Raw genomic sequence first — 22,541 nt, forward strand, 5'->3', positions numbered from 1 at the left:
AGGAGACAAACGTAATGTCCAGTAGGGCCACACGTTACATGATCACGGCAATGAAGGAGGCATTGAATATTTCTGACACTACAAGTACCACAAAAAAGGGTATTATGTGGGGTGTGAAAAAACTACCAGTAGTTTTTCCTGAATCAGATGAATTAAATGAGGTGTGTGATAAAGCGTGGTTTTCCCCCGATAAACTGCTGATTTCTAATAAATTATTGGCACTATACCCTTTCCCGCCAGAGGTTAGGGCACGTTGGGAAACACCTCCTAGGGTAGATAAGGCGCTCACACGCTTATCAAAACAAGTGGCGTTACCGTCTCCCGATACGGCCGCCCTCAAGGAACCAGCTGATAGAAGGCTGGAAAATATCCTAAAAGGTATATACACACATACTGGTGTTATACTGCGACCAGCAATCGCCTCAGCCTGGATGTGCAGCGCTGGAGTGGCTTGGTCGGATTCCCTGACTGAAAATATTGATACCCTGGATAGGGACAGTATATTATTAACTATAGAGCATTTAAAGGATGCATTACTATATATGCGAGATGCACAGAGGGATATTTGCACCCTGGCATCTAGAGTGAGTGCGATGTCCATTTCTGCCAGAAGAGCGTTATGGACGCGACAGTGGTCAGGTGATGCGGATTCCAAACGACATATGGAAGTATTGCCGTATAAAGGGGAGGAGTTATTTGGGGTCGGTCTATCGGACCTGGTGGCCACGGCAACGGCTGGAAAATCCACCTTTTTACCCCAGGTCACCTCTCAGCAGAAAAAGACACCGTCTTTTCAAACTCAGTCCTTTCGTCCCCATAAGGGCAAGCGGGCAAAAGGCCACTCATTTCTGCCCCGGGGCAGAGGAAGGGGAAAAAGACTGCACCAGGCAGCCTCTTCCCAGGAGCAGAAGCCCTCCCCCGCTTCTGCCAAGTCTTCAGCATGACGCTGGGGCTCTACAAGCGGACTCAGGCACGGTGGGGGGCCGTCTCAAGAATTTCAGCGCGCAGTGGGCTCACTCGCAAGTGGACCCCTGGATCCTGCAGGTAGTATCACAGGGGTACAAATTGGAATTCGAGACGTCTCCCCCTCGCCGGTTCCTGAAGTCTGCTCTACCAACGTCTCCCTCCGACAGGGAGGCGGTAGTGGAAGCTATTCACAAGCTGTATTCCCAGCAGGTGATAATCAAGGTACCCCTCCTACAACAGGGAAAGGGGTATTATTCCACGCTGGTTGTGGTACCGAAGCCGGACGGCTCGGTGAGACCAATTTTAAATCTAAAATCCTTGAACACTTACATAAAAAGGTTCAAATTCAAGATGGAGTCACTCAGAGCAGTGATAGCGAACCTGGAAGAAGGGGACTATATGGTATCTCTAGACATCAAAGATGCTTATCTCCATGTCCCAATCTACCCTTCTCACCAAGGGTACCTCAGGTTTGTGGTACAAAACTGTCATTATCCGTTTCAGACGCTGCCGTTTGGATTGTCCACGGCACCACGGGTCTTTACCAAGGTAATGGCCGAAAGGATGATTCTTCTTCGAAGAAAAGGCGTCTTAATTATCCCTTACTTGGACGATCTCCTGATAAGGGCAAGGTCCAGGGAACAGTTAGAGGTCGGAGTAGCACTATCTCAGGTAGTGCTACGTCAGCACGGGTGGATCCTAAATATCCCAAAATCACAGCTGATTCCAACAACACGTCTACTGTTCCTGGGGATGATTCTGGACACAGTCCAGAAAAAGGTGTTTCTCCCGGAGGAGAAGGCCAGGGAGTTATCCGAGCTAGTCAGGAAACTCCTAAAACCAGGCCAAGTGTCAGTGCATCAATGCACGAGAGTCCTGGGAAAAATGGTGGCTTCTTACGAAGCGATTCCATTCGGAAGATTCCATGCAAGAACTTTTCAGTGGGATCTGCTGGACAAATGGTCCGGATCGCATCTTCAGATGCATCAGCGGATAACCCTATCTTCAAGGACAAGGGTGTCTCTCCTGTGGTGGTTACAGAGTGCTCATCTTCTAGAGGGCCGCAGATTCGGCATTCAGGATTGGATGCTGGTGACCACCGATGCCAGCCTGAGAGGCTGGGGAGCAGTCACACAGGGAAGAAATTTCCAGGGCTTGTGGTCAAGCATGGAAACGTCTCTTCACATAAATATCCTGGAACTAAGGGCCATTTACAATGCCCTAAGTCAAGCAAGGCCTCTGCTTCAGGGTCAGTCGGTATTGATCCAATCGGACAACATCACGGCAGTCGCCCACGTCAACAGACAGGGCGGCACAAGAAGCAGGAGGGCAATGACAGAAGCTGCAAGGATTCTTCGCTGGGCGGAAAATCATGTGGTGGTACTGTCAGCAGTGATTGTAAACCGTTGGGAAAAACCAAAGGTGGACATGATGGCATCCCGTCTCAACAAAAAACTGGACAGATATTGTGCCAGGTCAAGGGACCCTCAGGCAATAGCGGTGGACGCTCTGGTAACACCGTGGGTGTACCAGTCGGTGTATGTGTTCCCTCCTCTGCCTCTCATACCCAAAGTACTGAGAATCATAAGAAGGAGAGGAGTAAGAACTATACTCGTGGCTCCGGATTGGCCAAGAAGAACTTGGTACCCGGAACTACAAGAGATGCTCACGGAGGACCCGTGGCCTCTACCTCTAAGAAAGGACCTGCTCCAGCAGGGACCTTGTCTGTTCCAAGACTTACCGCGGCTGCGTTTGACGGCATGGCGGTTGAACGCCGGATCCTGATGGAAAAAGGCATTCCAGATGAAGTCATCCCTACCCTGATCAAAGCCAGGAAGGATGTAACCGCGAAACATTATCACCGCATTTGGCGAAAATATGTTGCGTGGTGTGAGGCCAAGAAGGCCGCCACAGAGGAATTTCAACTGGGTCGTTTCCTGCATTTCCTGCAAGCAGGACTGTCTATGGGCCTAAAATTAGGATCCATTAAGGTTCAAATTTCGGCCCTGTCGATCTTCTTCCAGAAAGAACTGGCTTCAGTGCCTGAAGTTCAGACGTTTTGTCAAGGGGGTACTGCATATACAGCCTCCTTTTGTGCCACCAGTGGCACCTTGGGATCTCAATGTAGTTTTAGGGTTCCTAAAATCACATTGGTTTGAACCACTCACCACTGTGGAATTAAAATATCTCACATGGAAGGTGGTCATGCTGTTAGCTCTGGCGTCAGCCAGGCATGTCTCAGAATTGGCGGCTTTGTCATATAAAAGCCCTTACCTAATTTTTCATTCAGACAGGGCAGAATTGAGGACTCGTCCTCAATTTCTCCCTAAGGTGGTTTCAGCGTTTCACATGAACCAACCTATTGTGGTGCCTGCGGCTACTAGGGACTTGGAGGACTCCAAGTTGTTGGACGTAGTCAGGGCCCTGAAAATATATGTTTCCAGGACGGCTGGAGTCAGAAAATCTGACTCGCTGTTTATCCTGTATGCACCCAACAAGCTGGGTGCTCCTGCTTCTAAGCAGACGATTGCTCGTTGGATTTGTAGTACAATTCAGCTTGCACATTCTGTGGCAGGACTGCCACAGCCAAAATCTGTTAAAGCCCATTCCACAAGGAAAGTGGGCTCATCTTGGGCGGCTGCCCGAGGGGTCTCTGCTTTACAACTTTGCCGAGCAGCTACTTGGTCAGGGGCAAACACGTTTGCAAAATTTTACAAATTCGATACCCTGGCTGAGGAGGACCTGGAGTTCTCTCATTCGGTGCTGCAGAGTCATCCGCACTCTCCCGCCCGTTTGGGAGCTTTGGTATAATCCCCATGGTCCTTACGGAAGTCCCAGCATCCACTAGGACGTCAGAGAAAATAAGAATTTACTTACCGATAATTCTATTTCTCATAGTCCGTAGTGGATGCTGGGCGCCCATCCCAAGTGCGGATTGTCTGCAATACTTGTATATAGTTATTGTTACAAAAAAATCGTGTTGTTTATTGTTGTGAGCCATCTTTTCAGAGGCTCCTACGTTTTATCATACTGTTAACTGGGTTCAGATCACAGGTTGTACAGTGTGATTGGTGTGGCTGGTATGAGTCTTACCCGGGATTCAAAATCCTTCCTTATTATGTACGCTCGTCCGGGCACAGTATCCTAACTGAGGCTTGGAGGAGGGTCATAGGGGGAGGAGCCAGTGCACACCAGCTAGTCTAAAGCTTTTACTTTTGTGCCCAGTCTCCTGCGGAGCCGCTATTCCCCATTGTCCTTACGGAAGTCCCAGCATCCACTACGGACTATGAGAAATAGAATTATCGGTAAGTAAATAATTATTTTAAGCAACCAGCATCGGGCTCTGCGCCTGGTCCTGGTTCCAAAAATACGGGGGACAAAAAGAGTAGGGGTCCCCCGTATTTTTGAAACCAGCACCGGGCTCCACTAGCTGGACAGATAATGCCACAGCCGGGGGTCACTTTTATACAGTGCCTTGCGGCCGTGGCATCAAATATCCAACTAGTCACCCCTGGCCGGGGTACCCTGGGGGAGTGGGGACCCCTTCAATCAAGGGGTCCCCCCCCCCCAGCCACCCAAGGGCCAGGGGTGAAGCCCGAGGCTGCCCCCCCCCCCCCATCCAATAGGCTGTGGATGGGGGGCTGATAGCCTTTGTTGAAAAGTGATTGATATTGTTTTTAGTAGCAGTACTACAAGGCCCAGCAAGCCTCCCCCGCAAGCTGGTACTTGGAGAACCACAAGTACCAGCATGCGGCTGAAAAATGGGCCCGCTGGTACCTGTAGTACTACTACTAAAAAAACACCCCAAAAAAGACATTACACACACACCTTGAAAGTATAACTTTAATACATCCATCCACACCTCCATATACACATACTTACCTTATGTTCACACGCAGGTCGGTCCTCTTCTCCAGTAGAATCCATGGTGTACCTGTAGAAAAAATTATACTCACATAATCCAGTGTTTTCGGCTCCTCGGTAAATCCTTTTGTAATCCACGTGCTTGAAAAAATAAAAAAACGGGACACCCGACCACGAACTGAAAGGGGACCCATGTTTTCACATGGGACCCCTTTCCCCGAATGCCAGAAACCCACTCTGACTGATGTCTAAGTGGGTTTCTTCAGCCAATCAGGGAGCGCCACGTTGTAGCACCCTCCTGATCTGCTGTGTGCTCCTGTACTGTATGACAGGCGGCACACGGCAGTGTTACAATGTAGCGCCTATGCGCTCCATTGTAACCAATGGTGGGAACTTTCAGGTCAGCGGTTGACCGAAAGTGACCTCACCGCTGACCTGAAAGTTCCCACCATTGGTTACAATGGAGCGCATAGGCGCTACATTGTAACACTGCCGTGTGCCGCCTGTCATACAGTACAGGAGCACACAGCCGATCAGGAGGGTGCTACAACGTGGCGCTCCCTGATTGGCTGAAGAAACCCACTTAGACATCAGTCAGAGTGGGTTTCTGGCATTCGGGGAAAGGGGTCCCATGTGAAAACATGGGTCCCCTTTCAGTTCGTGGTCGGGTATCCGTTTTTTTATTTTTTCAAGTACGTGGATTACAAAAGGATTTACCGAGGAGCCGAAAACACTGGATTATGTGAGTATAATTTTTTCTACAGGTACACCATGGATTCTACTGGAGAAGAGGACCGACCTGCGTGTGAACATAAGGTAAGTATGTGTATATGGAGGTGTGGATGGATGTATTAAAGTTATACTTTCAAGGTGTGTGTGTAATGTCTTTTTTGGGGTATTTTTTTAGTAGTAGTACTACAGGTACCAGCGGGCCAATTTTTCCGCCGCATGCTGGTACTTGTGGTTCTCCAAGTACCAGCTTGCGGGGGAGGCTTGCTGGGCCTTGTAGTACTGCTACTAAAAACAATATCAATCACTTTTCACAAAGGCTATCAGCCCCCCATCCGCAGCCTATTGGATGGGGGGGACAGCCTCGGGCTTCACCCCTGGCCCTTGGGTGGCTGGGGGGGGGGGACCCCTTGATTGAAGGGGTCCCCACTCCCCCAGGGTACCCCGGCCAGGAGTGACTAGTTGGATATTTGATGCCACGGCCGCAAGGCACTGTATAAAAGTGACCCCCGGCTGTGGCATTATCTGTCCAGCTAGTGGAGCCTGGTGCTGGTTTCAAAAATACGGGGGACCCCTACTCTTTTTGTCCCCCGTATTTTTGGAACCAGGACCAGGCGCAGAGCCCGATGCTGGTTGCTTAAATATGGGGGAACCCCTGTCCATTTTTTTCCCCATATTTCTGCAACCAGGATCGGCTCAAAGAGCCCGAGGCTGGTTTGCCTTAGGAGGGGGGACCCCACGCAATTTTTTTCTGTAAATTTAGAACATTTCACCCCCCTTCCCACTGAAAAACATGCACGGATCTCATGGATCCGTGCATGCCTATACAAACATGGGATAAAAAAGCAGGTCTGTTTTTTTTTAGCACTTTTTCACGATTTGTATTTTATCACGGCAGTGTTTGGCTATTGTCGGCAGTGTTTTGTGTTTTGCACTTTTTAGTAAATTCCCGATTTCTAGCAAATTGCAGGCGTATTTGACCGATGGTGTATTGATTCGTGATTTTTTCCTAGGACTTCCAAAATATTACGAATGCCCTCATCACTGCCGTGATTTTTGTTTAGTAAATTACCGAGATGACACTTTGATGAAAAAACGGCATCTCGGTCAAAATCGGGACCTTAGTAAATATACCCCATTGTAGCCATTTGGCAACATCGGACCGAGCATTACCATCTGGTGGTGAAACTGGAGTACTGCAGCCACGAGGAAAAGAAAGTTCAGGATCAGCACGAAGGCAATGTGACCAATTTAACCACACCCTCTGTTAAGACAGCACTTCCCGCCTACACACCAGAAATGCACTCGTTTATTGCGCACTTTTTTGTTTTAAGCAAAAATTTTTACAATTCTGACCGTTGTTTACATTCTTCCAGAGGCCCTGTGATTAGCATGGCCAGCAGGACATGTTTTCTCTTAATAGTGTTATTCTCCCATGTTCATTTGGGTCTCTATCCCGCTGAGCTGTAGGACTTTCATAAGGATTTTTCATATTCATTATTTTTCGCTCAGCTGATGTGTTCGGTTTTCTTTTTTGCTGTGTCAGGCTTGTCTGGAGATGAGAGAGTATGAGAGAGCACGTAACTTCTTGTTGAGAGCTCAGATGTTACAGCCATTCAGCCTGGATATTAACAACGCACTGAAGAGGTTGTCCAGGTATTTCCATTCTATTCACTTTTGCTTTACACTGCACATGTATAAAATATGTGAAATGGAGCTACACATAAGATGTACAATAGACAGGTTTGTGTTCAAGGACTGTATCTTGCATATACTTATGGGGGCATTTCATTGAGGGGCATGATAACATCAATGGGCCTATAGTATAAACAAACAGGAGCTGGCTAAGCCGTATAGATGACTGGACACAGTACATGAAGCAGTGATCTGCAGTCACATGGATGTGGGAAAGCTAAGATGTGACGCAAAAGTTTAGGATAATATGCACTTCTCCAGATGTATAAAATTTATAAGATATACACTGGTGTGCAAATAAGTTGGAACACATATTGCTGTTTTATTTTGAATTTATTTTTTATATTAACACCATGGCTGCAAATGTCGAGCTTAACTTGTCCTGTGGATATACCTTTAAAACTTCAGAGGATGAACCAGACTCATCCACTTCAGCAGGGAACTTAATGTCCATTCACACTTGCCGAGAAAATGAGCGACGTCGCTCCTTTTCCCCCTTCCTGAGCGACGTCGCTCGTTTTCTTGGCCAGTGTGTTGGCCGCCAGCGGCGATCGATGCGCGTCCCCGCGGTTCGGCAACAATCGTCTCTGTGGGCGGTGCATGCAGTGCAATCTGGACTGTCGTCCAGGATCTGCATGCACGGCCGGCGGCTGCGTGACGTCACTGAGCGGTCATATCGCTCAATGTGTGCCGGCAGCCGCCGACCACCCGGCCCGGGAGGGGGAAACACTAGACTATGTCACTCATAGAGCGACGTCGTATAGTTTGTGTGGACCATTAGACAAATATAAGATTTTTGCATTACCCCACAGGCCCTGACCACTGGTGCTGGCAGCTGGCAGGCCATGTGCCCACTGATGTAATGCTAGGTCAGGACTGTAAGTCTTCCCAACCACAGCACCTGCAAAGATGGGAGATCCCTTTATAAGAAATGTGTTACCCCCATAAAAGATCTGGTGACCTTAGATAGAAGAGTGTAAGAATACATGAAATAAATTGGACTGAACTGGTAAATCTTGTTTACTGCTCTATTAATGTTATGGCCATCAGCCAGCTACACGACTGAGACCTGGTGAACAGAAATCCAATCTGCCCAAAGAGTGGCCCAATGGACTCAATACCTGTTGTTATATCCTTTCCCCTTCATGGTCAGACCAGTTACATGTAACAATAAAGAGAATATGTCTAGATTCTGATTAATTTCTATCAGTAGAATATGTGTGTACAGTGTATGGCTGTTACTCTACTTCAGGGGTGGGGAACCTTTTTTCTACCAAGGGCCATTTGGATATTTATAAAATCCTTCAGGGGCCATACAAAAAGGATCAACTTAAACATGAGCCTGCCCCTTAGTGGTACTGTGTGCGTGCGCCGAAGGCACACATGTCAAAATTGGGTGTGGCCACATGGGGCGTTGCCAATTAAAATGGGGCGTGATACACATATGCCCCCAATAGTGCAGTGTCAGCTACACATATGCCTATACTGCCAGATACACATATGCCCCCAGTAGTGCACTGCCAGATACACATATGCCGCCACAGTGCCAGATACACATATGCCGCCACAGTGCCAGATACACATTGCCCCACAGTGCCTGATACACATTGCCCCACAGTGCCAACCCCCCACTCCCCCCTGCTGCTCACCACTGCCTCTGTTTTTGCTATGTGAGGGAAGGAGAGCGCAGCGCCTCTCCTGCCCCTCAATGCTCCATGAAGTACGGTCTCCGGTGGTGGGTATTTCAAATGAGGTGCCAGTTCGTTAGCCAATCAGAGCTCGTGGACTAGCAGCCAATCAGGAGCAGGGGCTGCCGGTCCGTGAACTCTGGCTAACAAACCAATGAGATTCACCCAGCCACCGCCGGAGACCGGAGATCACTGAGCACATTGCGGGGCAGGAGAGGCGCTGCGCTCTCCTTCCCTCACATAGCAGTGGTTGCAGCAGTGTCCGCTGGGCCGGATGAAGAGGCTGTGCGGGCCTTATTCGGCGTGCCGGATGTTCCCCACCCCTGCTCTACTGGGTAATGTATATATGAACAGTGCATGTGCTGTATGTAATATCCTATTTCGTTTCTCTGCTGCTAGATAAAGTGTGTAACCATAAGTGTACTAAGTGGATGAAATGGATATAAAATTCTTCACAGATTCTTCCATCCCTGAGACTCCCACTCCTCATCTATATTTAGTGTGTGCAATGACCTTCATCTAATAGGAAATGTCCTCTATAACTTTATAAATCTGTACAGAAGTTGCTGAATTGTGTCATTGCCGCCCAGACAGTATAGAGTCCATTAAGCTGGTTACAGAAACATACATAGAGAGATGTTAGAGATTTTTTTTTTTTTTTTCTCTGACGTCCTAGTGGATGCTGGGAACTCCGTAAGGACCATGGGGAATAGACGGGCTCCGCAGGAGACTGGGCACTCTAAAAGATTAGGTACTATCTGGTGTGCACTGGCTCCTCCCTCTATGCCCCTCCTCCAGACCTCCGTTAGATTTCTGTGCCCGGCCGAGCTGGATGCACACTAGGGGCTCTCCTGAGCTCCTAGAAAGAAAGTATATGTTAGGTTTTTTATTTTACAGTGAGACCTGCTGGCAACAGGCTCACTGCAACGAGGGACTAAGGGGAGAAGAAGCGAACCTACCTGCTTGCAGCTAGCTTGGGCTTCTTAGGCTACTGGACACCATTAGCTCCAGAGGGATCGACCGCAGGACCCGTCCTTGGTGTTCGTTCCCGGAGCCGCGCCGCCGTCCCCCTTACAGAGCCAGAAGCATGAAGATGGTCCGGAAAATCGGCGGCAGAAGACTTCAGTCTTCACCTGTGCGCCATTGCTCCTCATACACACTTCACACTCCGGTCACTGAGGGTGCAGGGCGCTGGGGGGGGGGGCGCCCTGAGCAGCAATAAAAACACCTTGGCTGGCAAAATAATCACAATATATAGCCCCAGAGGCTATATATGTGATAATTACCCCTGCCAGAATCCATAAAAAAGCGGGGGAAAAGTCCGCGAAAAAGGGGCGGAGCTATCTCCCTCGGCACACTGGCGCCATTTTCTCTTCACAGTGTAGCTGGAAGACGGCTCCCCAGGCTCTCCCCTGTAGTTTTCAGGCTCAAAGGGTTAAAAAGAGAGGGGGGGCACTAAATTTAGGCGCAATATTGTTTATACAAGCAGCTATTGGGGAAAATTCACTCAGTGATAGTGTTTATCCCTACATTATATAGCGCTCTGGTGTGTGCTGGCATACTCTCTCTCTGTCTCCCCAAAGGGCTGTGTGGGGTCCTGTTCTCAGTCAGAGCATTCCCTGTGTGTGTGCGGTATGTCGGTACGGCTGTGTCGACATGTTTGATGAGGAGGCTTATGTGGAGGCGGAGCAGATGCCGATAAATGGGATGTCGCCCCCTGTGGGCCGACACCAGAGTGGATGGATAGGTGGACGGTATTAACCGACAGTGTCAACTCCTTACATAAAAGGCTGGATGACGTAACAGCTATGGGACAGCCGGCTTCTCAGCCCGCGCCTGCCCAGGCGTCTCAAAGGCCATCAGGGGCTCAAAAACGCCCGCTCCCTCAAATGGCAGACACAGATGTCGACACGGAGTGTGACTCCAGTGTCGACGAGGCTGAGACATATACACAATCCACTAGGAACATCCGTTACAATGTGATCCCGGCAATAAAAAATGTGTTACACATTTCTGACATTAACCCAAGTACCACTAAAAAAGGGTTTTATGTGTGGGGAGAAAAAGCAGGCAGTGTTTTCTTCCCCCATCAAATGAGTGAATGAAGTGTGAAAAAGCGTGGGTTTCCCCGATAAGAAACTGGTAATTTCTAAAAAGTTACTGATGGCGTACCCTTTCCCGCCAGAGGATAAGTTACGCTGGGAGATATCCCCTAGGGTGGATAAGGCGCTCACACGTTTGTCAAAAAAGGTGGCACTGCCGTCTTAGGATACGGCCACTTTGAAGGTACCTGCTGATAAATAGCAGGAGGCTAGCCTGAAGTCTGTATTTACACACTCAGGTACTAGACTGAGACCTGCAGATAGTGCTGCTGCAGCGTGGTCTGTAACCCTGTCAAACAGGGATACTATTTTGTGAACATAAGACGTCGTCTTATATATGAGGGATGCACAGAGGGATATTTTGCCGGCTGGCATCCAGAATTAATGCAATGTCCATTCTGTCAGGAGGGTATTAGAGACCCGACACTGGACAGGTGATGCTGACTTTAAAAGGCTCATAGAGCCTTATAAGGGTGAGGAATTGTTTGGGGATGGTCTCTGGGACCTCGTATCCACAGCAACAGCTGGGAAGAAATTTTTTTACCTCAGGTTTCCTCACAGCCTAAGAAAAGCACTGTATTATCAGGTACAGTCCTTTCGGCTTCAGAAAAGCAAGCGGGTCAAAGGCGCTTCCTTTCTGCACAGAGACGAGGGAAGTGGGAAAAAGCTGCACCAGTCAGCCAGTTCCCAGAATCAAAATTCTTTCCCCGCTTCCTCTGAGTCCACCGCATGACGCGGGGGCTCCACAGGCGTAGCCAGGTACGGTGGGGGGCCGCCTCAAAAATTTCAGCGATCAGTGGGCTCGCTCACAGGTGGATCCCTGGATCCTTCAAGTAGTATCTCAGGGGTACAAGCTGGAATTCGAGGCGTCTCCCCCCCGCCGTTTCCTCAAATCTGCCTTGCCGACTACTCCCTCAGGCAGGGAGGCTGTGCTAGAGGCAATTCACAAGCTGTATTCCCAGCAGGTGATAGTCAAGGTGCCCCTACTTCAACAAGGACGGGGTTACTATTCCACACTGTTTGTGGTACCGAAACCGGACGGTTCGGTGAGACCTATTTTAAATTTGAAATCCTTGAACACATACATAAAAAAATTCAAGTTCAAGATGGAATCGCTCAGGGCGGTTATTGCAAGCCGGGAGGAGGGGGATTACATGGTATCCCTGGACATCAAGGATGCTTACCTACATATCCCCATTTACCATCCTCACCAGGAGTACCTCAGATTTGTGGTACAGGATTGCCATTACCAATTCCAAACACTGCCGTTTGGACTGTCCACGGCACCGAGGGTCTTTACCAAGGTAATGGCAGAAATGATGATACTCCTTCGAAAAAAGGGAGTTTTAATTATCCCGTACTTGGACGATCTCCTTATAAAGGCGAGGTCCAAGGAGCAGTTGTTGGTCGGAGTAGCACTATCTCGGGAAGTGCTACAACAGCACGGATGGATTCTATACATTCCAAAGTCACAGCTGGTTACTACCACACGCCTACTGTTCCTGGGGATGGTTCTGGACACAGAACAGAAAAAAGTTTCTCCAGCAGGAGAAAGCCAAGGAGCTGTCATCTCTAGTCAGAGACCTTCTGAAACCAAAACATGTATCGGTGCATCACTGCACACGAGTCCTGGGGAAAATGGTAGCTTCTTACGAAGCAAAATTCCATTCGGCAGGTTCCATACAAGAACCTTTTAGTGGGACCTCTTGGACAAGTGGTCGGGATCGCATCTTCAGATGCATCGGCTGATAACCCTGTCTCCAAGGACCAGGGTATCTCTACTGTGGTGGCTGCAGAGTGCTCATCTTCAAGAGGGCCGCAGATTCGGCATACAGGACTGGGTCCTGGTAACCACGGATGCCAGCCTTCGAGGCTGGGGGGCAGTCACACAGGGAAGAAATTTCCAAGGACTTTGGTCAAGTCAGGAGTCGTCCCTACACATAAATATTCTGGAACTGAGGGCCATTTACAATGCCCTAAGTCTGGCAAGGCCTCTGCTTCAAAACCAGCCGGTACTGATCCAATCAGACAACATCACGGCAGTCGCCCATGTAAACCGACAGGGCGGCACAAGAAGCAGGATGGCGATGGCAGAAGCCACAAGGATTCTCCGATGGGCGGAAAATCACGTCTTAGCACTGTCAGCAGTGTTCATTCCGGGAGTGGTCAACTGGGAAGCAGACTTCCTCAGCAGACACGACCGACACCCGGGAGAGTGGGGACTTCATCCAGAAGTCTTCCAACTGTTGGTAAACCGTTGGGAAAGGCCACAGGTGGACATGATGGCGTCCCGCCTAAACAAAAAACTAGATATTGCACCAGGTCAAGGGACCCTCAGGCAATAGCTGTGGACGCTCTAGTGACACCGTGGGTGTACCAGTCGGTTTATGTATTCCCTCCTCTGCTTCTCATACCAAAGGTACTGAGAATAATAAGAAAACGAGGAGTAAGAACGATACTCGTGGTTCCGGATGGGCCAAGAAGAGCTTGGTACCCAGAACTTACAGAAATAATATCAGAGGACCCATGGCCTCTACCGCTCAGACAGGATCTGCTACAGCAAGGGCCCTGTCTGTTCCAAGACTTACCGCGGCTGCGTTGGACGGCATGGCGGTTGAATTCCGGATCCTAAAGCAAAAGGGCATTCCGGAGGAAGTCATTCCTACGCTGGTAAAAGCCAGGAAAGAAGTAACCGCAAACCATTATCACCGTATTTGGCGAAAATATGTTGCGTGGTGTGAGGCCAGGAAGGCCCCAACAGAGGAATTTCAGCTGGGTCGTTTTCTGCACTTCCTACAGTCGGGAGTGACTATGGGCCTAAAATTGGGTTCCATTAAGGTCCAGATTTCGTCTCTGTCGATTTTCTTCCAGAAAGAACTGGCTTCACTGCCTGAAGTTCAGACTTTTGTAAAGGGAGTGCTACATATTCAGCCCCCTTTTGTGCCTCCTGTGGCACCGTGGTATCTCAACGTGGTCATGTGTTTCCACTAGAAGGTAATTGTGTGCGTACCCCAACACTCACACTCGGGGAGCAGATAAAAAGCCCATAAAGGTATCTAACTTCTCAAAGTTTATGGGCTTTTTATCTGCTCCCCGAGTGTGAGTGTTGGGGTACGCACACAATTACCTTCTAGTGGAAACACATCTGTGGTTTATTGAGTCCAGTATTTACTGCATCATCAAATAGAACTTCCCCAAAGACACCGCTATATATTTAGAACCCCCATTTTATATGTGAGTGGGGTACGCATTGAACCTATCTGCCTCAGAGATTTATTTACACATTGCATTTAAGATTAGCAAAACCTACTACACATTGGTTTGCTTGTTTTCTTTTTTCATATGATGCACATTGGGAGTTTCCATGAACAAAGCTAAAACCACAAACTGAAATCCCTGTCCAGGACCTAAAGATACCTTGATAGGAGGTGTACAGCAGTCCAAACTGTGAGTTGTGGTACGCCATTACAGACTACTATTATCCCCTAGGAGAGAAAGATACCTTTATGTGTTTTACATCAACCGTTTGAGTGTGAGTGTTGGGGTACGCATCATCTGCCTCCATTGGGAATCCACAACAAACGATTGAGGTGTTGGGCTGAATTCCCTATTCATCACACTGGGTGTTATAAGAAATTGAAAGGTTAACCACATAAAGAAACCGTGATGCGATTAATGCCTCCTCTTTAGAGTGTGAGTGGGGTACGCTTTGGATCCACCTTAGTTTTATAGAGGAGTCTGATTTCTTTTTCTATTGCTTAAGTGTTGACAACATTTACCACACATTGGTGGTTTTTTGTTATCCTGTCTTTCATGTCAACTATGTTTGGAGACCTTACATACAATTGATTAGAATTGGAGACACAATTTCGACCTAAGAACCTTCCATGCAACTCAAAAGGGATGTTATGGTGATATTCTACTTACCTTAGCGCTTGTGGTGTACGACAGTATTTCAAATTTCTTGTGTTTTGTCTGTTTATTTAAATGTGGTGACATTTAATTTGAAATCTGTTACATCTGAGCTGCACAGCGCCAGTTTGAACCACCCCCTACATCTTTGTTTCTATATTGGTCAATATAGGCTGTGCATCCGGGAATTGGGATAACAAGGCATGCCTAAGTTGTAGGTATTGGTAAAAATATGCAGGTGGCATTGAGTATGTGTGTTTGAGCTATACAAATGAGTGGAGAATTGTTATATAACTGCCCAATAGTGGAGATGCTCACAGGTTGCCAGACTAGGTGAGGCTGTAACGTGACTAGCTCAGACAATACTGAAGAGCTGCTCAAAGCTACATCAGGGTTCAAAACAGGGGCTCCAACCATCTTCGAAACCTGCTTTCAAATTTTAATAGTCTCTGATATAATAATTCTGCTGGCAAGCAACACCTGCAAGGGAATGAACCCAGGGATAGGATTGAGGAACAAGGAGAGAATGCTGGCATCACTGGAAGTATCCTGAAGGAAGGCAGTTACGTGACCGGCGGTCTCCTGACACAATACTGATCCTGGAATCCCGCCTCCTTACAGTCCCAACAGTCGTCACGCCGACTAACGGGGACTATTCAAACTTGTGGGTGTCCATGACACCCACCAGACCCGCAAGGGGCTTCGTTCCGCCTGCCAGTCACACTTACCCAACCCATCCTGAAGCCACAACCTCAAATGCACCATTTGAGCTGCATAGTAATAATATTGGAAGTATGGAAGTGCAAGTCCCCCCCAGTGGATCGTGACCTAGTTGGTGTGTGTAAGCTGATGCAAAGACAATGACTTTCCCAAACTATTGAGGAGAGGAGACTGTTTAGTTTACGGAAAAGGGTGATTCTCAAGAAAGTGAACATAAAGTCACCTGCATCACACTTGTTTTTTTAGTTTTTTATTTGGTTTTCCTTTTAAACTGGTTTGTTAAGAAATTGTTCTTGTATGAACACTTAATTGCTTAGTAGCAATGCCTTACCCTATAACTTAAGACTCACTAAAATCTTGGTATTTTGTAGAAGTGTGTCATTTGAATTTGTGTAGTTTTTCCCGTGCATCACAGAGAATCCCCCATAAAGGAAATAGGAGAATGTTGAATCATATATACAAAGTTACGTTGTATGACCATCTTCATTAAGTTAACCCTCCTGGAAACTGTAAGAGGAAGCGGGCCCCATGGCCTTATTTTGTCTTTACCGTAAGCAAAAAGAGGGTCTATGTTAAGAGTTACAAAGTCAGTGGGTATGTTGGATAGCCAAACTCTTAAAAATTTAAATTGGCCAACCCAACATAGCGGAAGGGAAATAATAGGGGCTGCTGGGCAGCTGCCTCTAAGAGGGGTGATATGTGACTTATCCCAAATAATTTTAATGCTACAGTAAACACCAAACAAGTCTATAACTTGAAGGGCCACAAGAAGAATGGTGACATAATTGGTTATGAATAACAGAAGGTCATCAGCATACAAAGCCACTCTGTCCTCCCCTAACAGAAACATGTAAGCCAATAATGGCTGGATGTGACTATATAATACAATGGAGGGGCTCCACAGCTTGAGCAAATAGTGACTTGGACAAGGGGCACTCCTGACGCATACCCACGCCAAGGAGGGGGGGGGGGGGTGACAGGAAAGTGTTCAGACAGTCTGGCGCTCAACCTTTCATACAGCAGCAGCACCCGGTTTAGGGATGTGGGGCCAAAGCTAAACTAACGCATGACGTCCCACAGGAAGGGCCACTCCACTGAATCAAATGCTTTGGCTGCGTCTAGGGATGTTTTGACTAAGGAGGACTCCTCCCTGTGCCACCAGGAAACTAAGCTATGGTTGTCTCCTCCAATGACAAAGGGGACTCAAGATAAGCATTGTCCTCTGGAGAGAGTCAGGGAAAGCTATATAGGACTGCAAAGTCGAGAGATGGAGTATTAGTAGTTACTGATCCATCATCTCTTAACTCTGAGACACAAGCTGTGGTGCGCTCTGCTTGTACCAAGTGCACCAGTAAACTCCCTTCCTTGTCAGCATGTATGTACAGTCTGGGACTGAAACAGTGGCCTCCGACTCGCTTTGTCTGAGAGGCAAGCACACCAGGCCTACTGAGCTGCCAGCCACTGGACCCGGGTAGAATCTAGCCTATCATTAAGATACTGTAATTTGAGACACTTTCAGTAAGTTTCCAGAGTAGCCTGTCTTTCTCTATCGTCCTAGTGGATGCTGGGGTTCCTGAAAGGACCATGGGGAATAGCGGCTCCGCAGGAGACAGGGCACAAAAAGTAAAGCTTTACGATCAGGTGGTGTGTACTGGCTCCTCCCCCTATGACCCTCCTCCAAGCCTCAGTTAGATTTTTGTGCCCGGCCGAGAAGGGTGCAATCTAGGTGGCTCTCCTAAAGAGCTGCTTAGAAAAGTTTAGCTTAGGTTTTTTATTTTACAGTGAGTCCTGCTGGCAACAGGATCACTGCAACGAGGGACTTAGGGGAGAAGAAGTGAACTCACCTGCGTGCAGGATGGATTGGCTTCTTGGCTACTGGACATTAGCTCCAGAGGGACGATCACAGGTACAGCCTGGATGGTCACCGGAGCCTCGCCGCCGGCCCCCTTGCAGATGCTGAAACGAGAAGAGGTCCAGAATCGGCGGCAGAAGACTCCTCAGTCTTCTTAAGGTAGCGCACAGCACTGCAGCTGTGCGCCATTTTCCTCTCAGCACACTTCACACGGCAGTCACTGAGGGTGCAGGGCGCTGGGAGGGGGGCGCCCTGGGAGGCAAATGAAAACCTTTTTTGGCTAAAAATACCTCACATATAGCCTCCGGGGGCTATATGGAGATATTTAACCCCTGCCAGAATCCACTAAAGAGCGGGAGACGAGCCCGCCGAAAAAGGGGCGGGGCCTATCTCCTCAGCACACAGCGCCATTTTCCTCACACAGCTCCGCTGGTCAGGAAGGCTCCCAGGCTCTCCCCTGCACTGCACTACAGAAACAGGGTAAAACAAGAGAGGGAGGGCAAAATTGTGGCAAAACTATATTATTAAAGCAGCTATACAGGGAGCACTTATTATAAGGCTATCCCTGTCATATATAGCGCTTTTGGTGTGTGCTGGCAAACTCTCCCTCTGTCTCCCCAAAGGGCTAGTGGGGTCCTGTCTTCGTTAAGAGCATTCCCTGTGTGTCTGCTGTGTGTCGGTACGTGTGTGTCGACATGTATGAGGACGATATTGGTGTGGAGGCGGAGCAATTGCCAAATATGGGGATGTCACCTCCTAGGGGGTCGACACCAGAATGGATGCCTTTATTTATGGAATTACGGGATAGTGTCAACACGCTAAAGCAGTCGTTTGACGACATGAGACGGCCGGACAATCAATTAGTGCCTGTCCAGGCGCCTCAAACACCGTCAGGGGCTGTAAAACGCCCTTTGCCTCAGTCGGTCGACCCAGACACAGGCACTGATTCCAGTGGCGACGGTGACGAATCAACCGTATTTTCTAGTAGGGCCACACGTTATATGATTTTGGCAATGAAGGAGGCGTTACATATTGCTGATACTACAGGTACCACAAAACAGGGTATCATGTGGGGTGTGAAAAAACTACCTATAGTTTTTCCTGAATCAGATGAATTAAATGAGGTGTGTGATGAAGCGTGGGTTGCCCCCGATAAAAAAATGCTAATTTCAAAGAAGTTATTGGCTTTATACCCTTTCCCGCCAGAGGTTAGGGCGCGCTGGGAAACACCTCCTAGGGTGGACAAGGCGCTCACACGCTTATCAAAACAAGTGGCGTTACCCTCTCCTGAGACGGCCGCACTTAAAGATCCAGCAGATAGGAGGATGGAAAATATCCAAAAAAGTATATACACACATACAGGTGTTATACTACGACCAGCTATAGCGACAGCCTGGATGTGCAGTGCTGGGGTAGCTTGGTCAGAGTCCCTGATTGAAAATATTGATACCCTGGATAGGGACAATGTTTTACTGTCTTTAGAGCAAATAAAGGATGCATTTCTTTATATGCGTGATGCACAGAGGGATATCTGCACACTGGCATCACGGGTAAGTGCTATGTCCATTTCGGCCAGAAGAAGTTTATGGACGCGACAGTGGTCAGGCGATGCGGACTCAAAACGGCATATGGAAGTTTTGCCGTATAAAGGGGAGGAGTTATTTGGTGTCGGTCTATCGGATTTGGTGGCCACGGCTACAGCCGGGAAATCCACCTTTTTACCTCAAGTCACTCCCCAACAGAAAAAGACACCGACTTTTCAACCGCAGCCCTTTCGTTCCTTTAAAAACAAGAGAGCAAAGGGATATTCATATCTGCCACGAGGCAGAGGAAGGGGGAAGAGACAGCAACAGGCAGCTCCTTCCCAGGAACAGAAGCCCTCCCCCGCTTCTACAAAAGCCTCAGCATGACGCTGGGGCTTCTCAAGCGGACTCGGGGGCGGTTGGGGGTCGTCTCAAGAATTTCAGCGCGCAGTGGGCTCACTCGCAGGTAGATCCCTGGATCCTGCAGATAATATCTCAGGGGTACAGGTTGGAAATAGAGACGGATCCACCTCGCCGTTTCCTGAAGTCTGCTTTACCAACGTCCCCCTCCGACAGGGTGACGGTCTTGGAAGCCATTCACAAGCTGTACTCTCAGCAGGTGATAGTCAAGGTACCCCTTTTACAACAAGGAAAGGGGTATTATTCCACTCTATTTGTGGTACCGAAGCCGGATGGCTCGGTAAGACCTATTCTAAATCTGAAATCCTTGAACCTGTACATAAAGAAGTTCAAGTTCAAGATGGAGTCACTCAGAGCAGTGATAGCGAACCTGGAAGAAGGGGATTTTATGGTATCCTTGGACATCAAGGATGCGTATCTCCACGTTCCAATTTACCCCTCACACCAGGGGTACCTCAGGTTCGTCGTACAGAACTGTCACTATCAGTTTCAGACGCTGCCGTTCGGATTGTCCACGGCACCTCGGGTCTTTACCAAGGTAATGGCCGAGATGATGATTCTTCTTCGAAGAAAAGGCGTATTAATTATCCCATACTTGGACGATCTCCTAATAAGGGCAAGGTCCAGAGAACAGCTAGAGATGGGATTAGCACTGTCTCAAGAAGTGCTAAAACAGCACGGGTGGATTCTGAATATTCCAAAATCCCAGTTAATTCCGACAACACGTCTGCTGTTCCTAGGGATGATTCTGGACACGGTTCAGAAAAAGGTTTTTCTCCCGGAGGAAAAAGCCAAGGAGTTATCCGAGCTTGTCAGGAACCTCCTAAAACCAGGAAAGGTGTCTGTACATCAATGCACAAGAGTCCTGGGAAAAATGGTGGCTTCTTACGAAGCAATTCCATTCGGCAGATTCCACGCAAGGGCCGCAGATTCGGCATACAGGATTGGATCCTGGTGACCACGGACGCCAGCCTGAGAGGCTGGGGAGCAGTCACACAAGGAAGAAACTTCCAGGGCGTGTGGTCGAGCCTGGAAACGTCTCTTCACATAAACATTCTGGAACTAAGAGCAATCTACAATGCTCTAAGCCAGGCAGAACCTCTGCTTCAAGGAAAACCGGTGTTGATCCAGTCGGACAACATCACGGCAGTCGCCCATGTGAACAGACAGGGCGGCACAAGAAGCAGGAGTGCAATGGCAGAAGCTGCAAGGATTCTTCGCTGGGCAGAGAATCATGTGATAGCACTGTCAGCAGTGTTCATCCCGGGAGTGGACAACTGGGAAGCAGACTTCCTCAGCAGACACGACCTTCACCCGGGAGAGTGGGGACTTCATCCAGAAGTTTTCCACATGCTGGTAACCCGTTGGGAAAGACCAATGGTGGACATGATGGCGTCTCGCCTCAACAAAAAACTGGACAGGTATTGCGCCAGGTCAAGAGATCCGCAGGCAATAGCTGTGGACGCGCTGGTAACGCCTTGGGTGTACCAGTCGGTGTATGTGTTTCCTCCTCTGCCTCTCATACCAAAAGTATTGAGAATTATACGGCAAAGAGGCGTAAGAACGATACTAGTGGTTCCGGATTGGCCAAGAAGGACTTGGTACCTGGAACTTCAAGAGATGATCACGGAAGATCCGTGGCCTCTACCTCTGAGAAGGGACTTGCTTCAGCAGGGTCCCTGTCTGTTTCAAGACTTACCGCGGCTACGTTTGACGGCATGGCGGTTGAACGCCGGATCCTAAAGGAAAAAGGCATGCCGGAAGAAGTCATTCCTACTTTGATTAAAGCAAGGAAGGAAGTAACCGCGCAACATTATCACCGCATTTGGCGAAAATATGTTGCGTGGTGCGAGGATCGGAGTGCTCCGACGGAGGAATTTCAACTGGGTCGATTCCTACATTTCCTGCAATCAGGATTGTCTATGGGTCTCAAATTGGGATCTATTAAGGTTCAAATTTCGGCCCTGTCGATTTTCTTCCAAAAAGAATTGGCTTCAGTTCCTGAAGTCCAGACTTTTGTTAAGGGAGTGCTGCATATACAGCCCCCTGTGGTGCCTCCAGTGGCACCGTGGGATCTCAATGTTGTTTTGGACTTTCTCAAATCTCATTGGTTTGAACCACTAAAAACTGTGGATTTGAAATATCTCACATGGAAAGTGACCATGCTACTAGCCCTGGCTTCGGCCAGGAGAGTGTCAGAACTGGCAGCTTTATCTTACAAAAGCCCATATCTGATTTTCCATTCGGACAGGGCAGAACTGCGGACTCGTCCGCATTTTCTCCCTAAGGTGGTGTCAGCATTTCATCTGAACCAACCTATTGTAGTGCCTGCGGCTACAAGCGACTTGGAGGACTCCAAGTTGTTGGACGTTGTCAGAGCTTTAAAAATATACATTTCAAGGACAGCTGGAGTCAGGAAATCTGACTCGCTGTTTATACTATATGCTCCCAACAAGTTGGGCGCTCCTGCGTCTAAGCAGACTATTGCTCGCTGGATTTGTAGTACGATTCAGCTTGCACATTCTGTGGCAGGCCTGCCACAGCCAAAATCGGTAAAAGCCCACTCCACAAGGAAGGTGGGTTCTTCTTGGGCGGCTGCCCGAGGGGTCTCGGCATTACAACTCTGCCGAGCGGCTACGTGGTCGGGGGAGAACACGTTTGTAAAATTCTACAAATTTGATACCCTGGCTAAGGAGGACCTGGAGTTCTCTCATTCGGTGCTGCAGAGTCATCCGCACTCTCCCGCCCGTTTGGGAGCTTTGGTATAATCCCCATGGTCCTTTCAGGAACCCCAGCATCCACTAGGACGATAGAGAAAATAAGAATTTACTTACCGATAATTCTATTTCTCGGAGTCCGTAGTGGATGCTGGGCGCCCATCCCAAGTGCGGATTATCTGCATTACTTGTACATAGTTACAAAAATCGGGTTATTATTGTTGTGAGCCATCTTTTCAGAGGCTCCGCTGTTATCATACTGTTAACTGGGTTTAGATCACAGGTTGTACGGTGTGATTGGTGTGGCTGGTATGAGTCTTACCCGGGATTCATAAATCCTTCCTTATTGTGTA

At 48.5% G+C, this 22,541-nt stretch overlaps 1 protein-coding gene across 2 annotated transcripts in view; it reads left to right on the forward strand.

Annotated features, from left to right (window-relative positions):
* The window catches only part of FKBP6 (FKBP prolyl isomerase family member 6 (inactive)), a 127,995-nt gene that overhangs the window by 63,202 nt on the left and 42,252 nt on the right, over positions 1-22,541 (forward strand). For both annotated transcript variants that reach the window (XM_063956149.1, XM_063956148.1), the window contains one exon: positions 7,106-7,215. In XM_063956149.1, the coding sequence (XP_063812219.1) occupies positions 7,106-7,215 (110 nt within the window). The remainder of the gene's footprint in view (positions 1-7,105; positions 7,216-22,541) is intronic.

The sequence above is a fragment of the Pseudophryne corroboree genome, chromosome 2 (assembly GCF_028390025.1).
Source record: "Pseudophryne corroboree isolate aPseCor3 chromosome 2, aPseCor3.hap2, whole genome shotgun sequence".
NCBI classification, from domain to species: Eukaryota; Metazoa; Chordata; class Amphibia; order Anura; family Myobatrachidae; genus Pseudophryne; species Pseudophryne corroboree.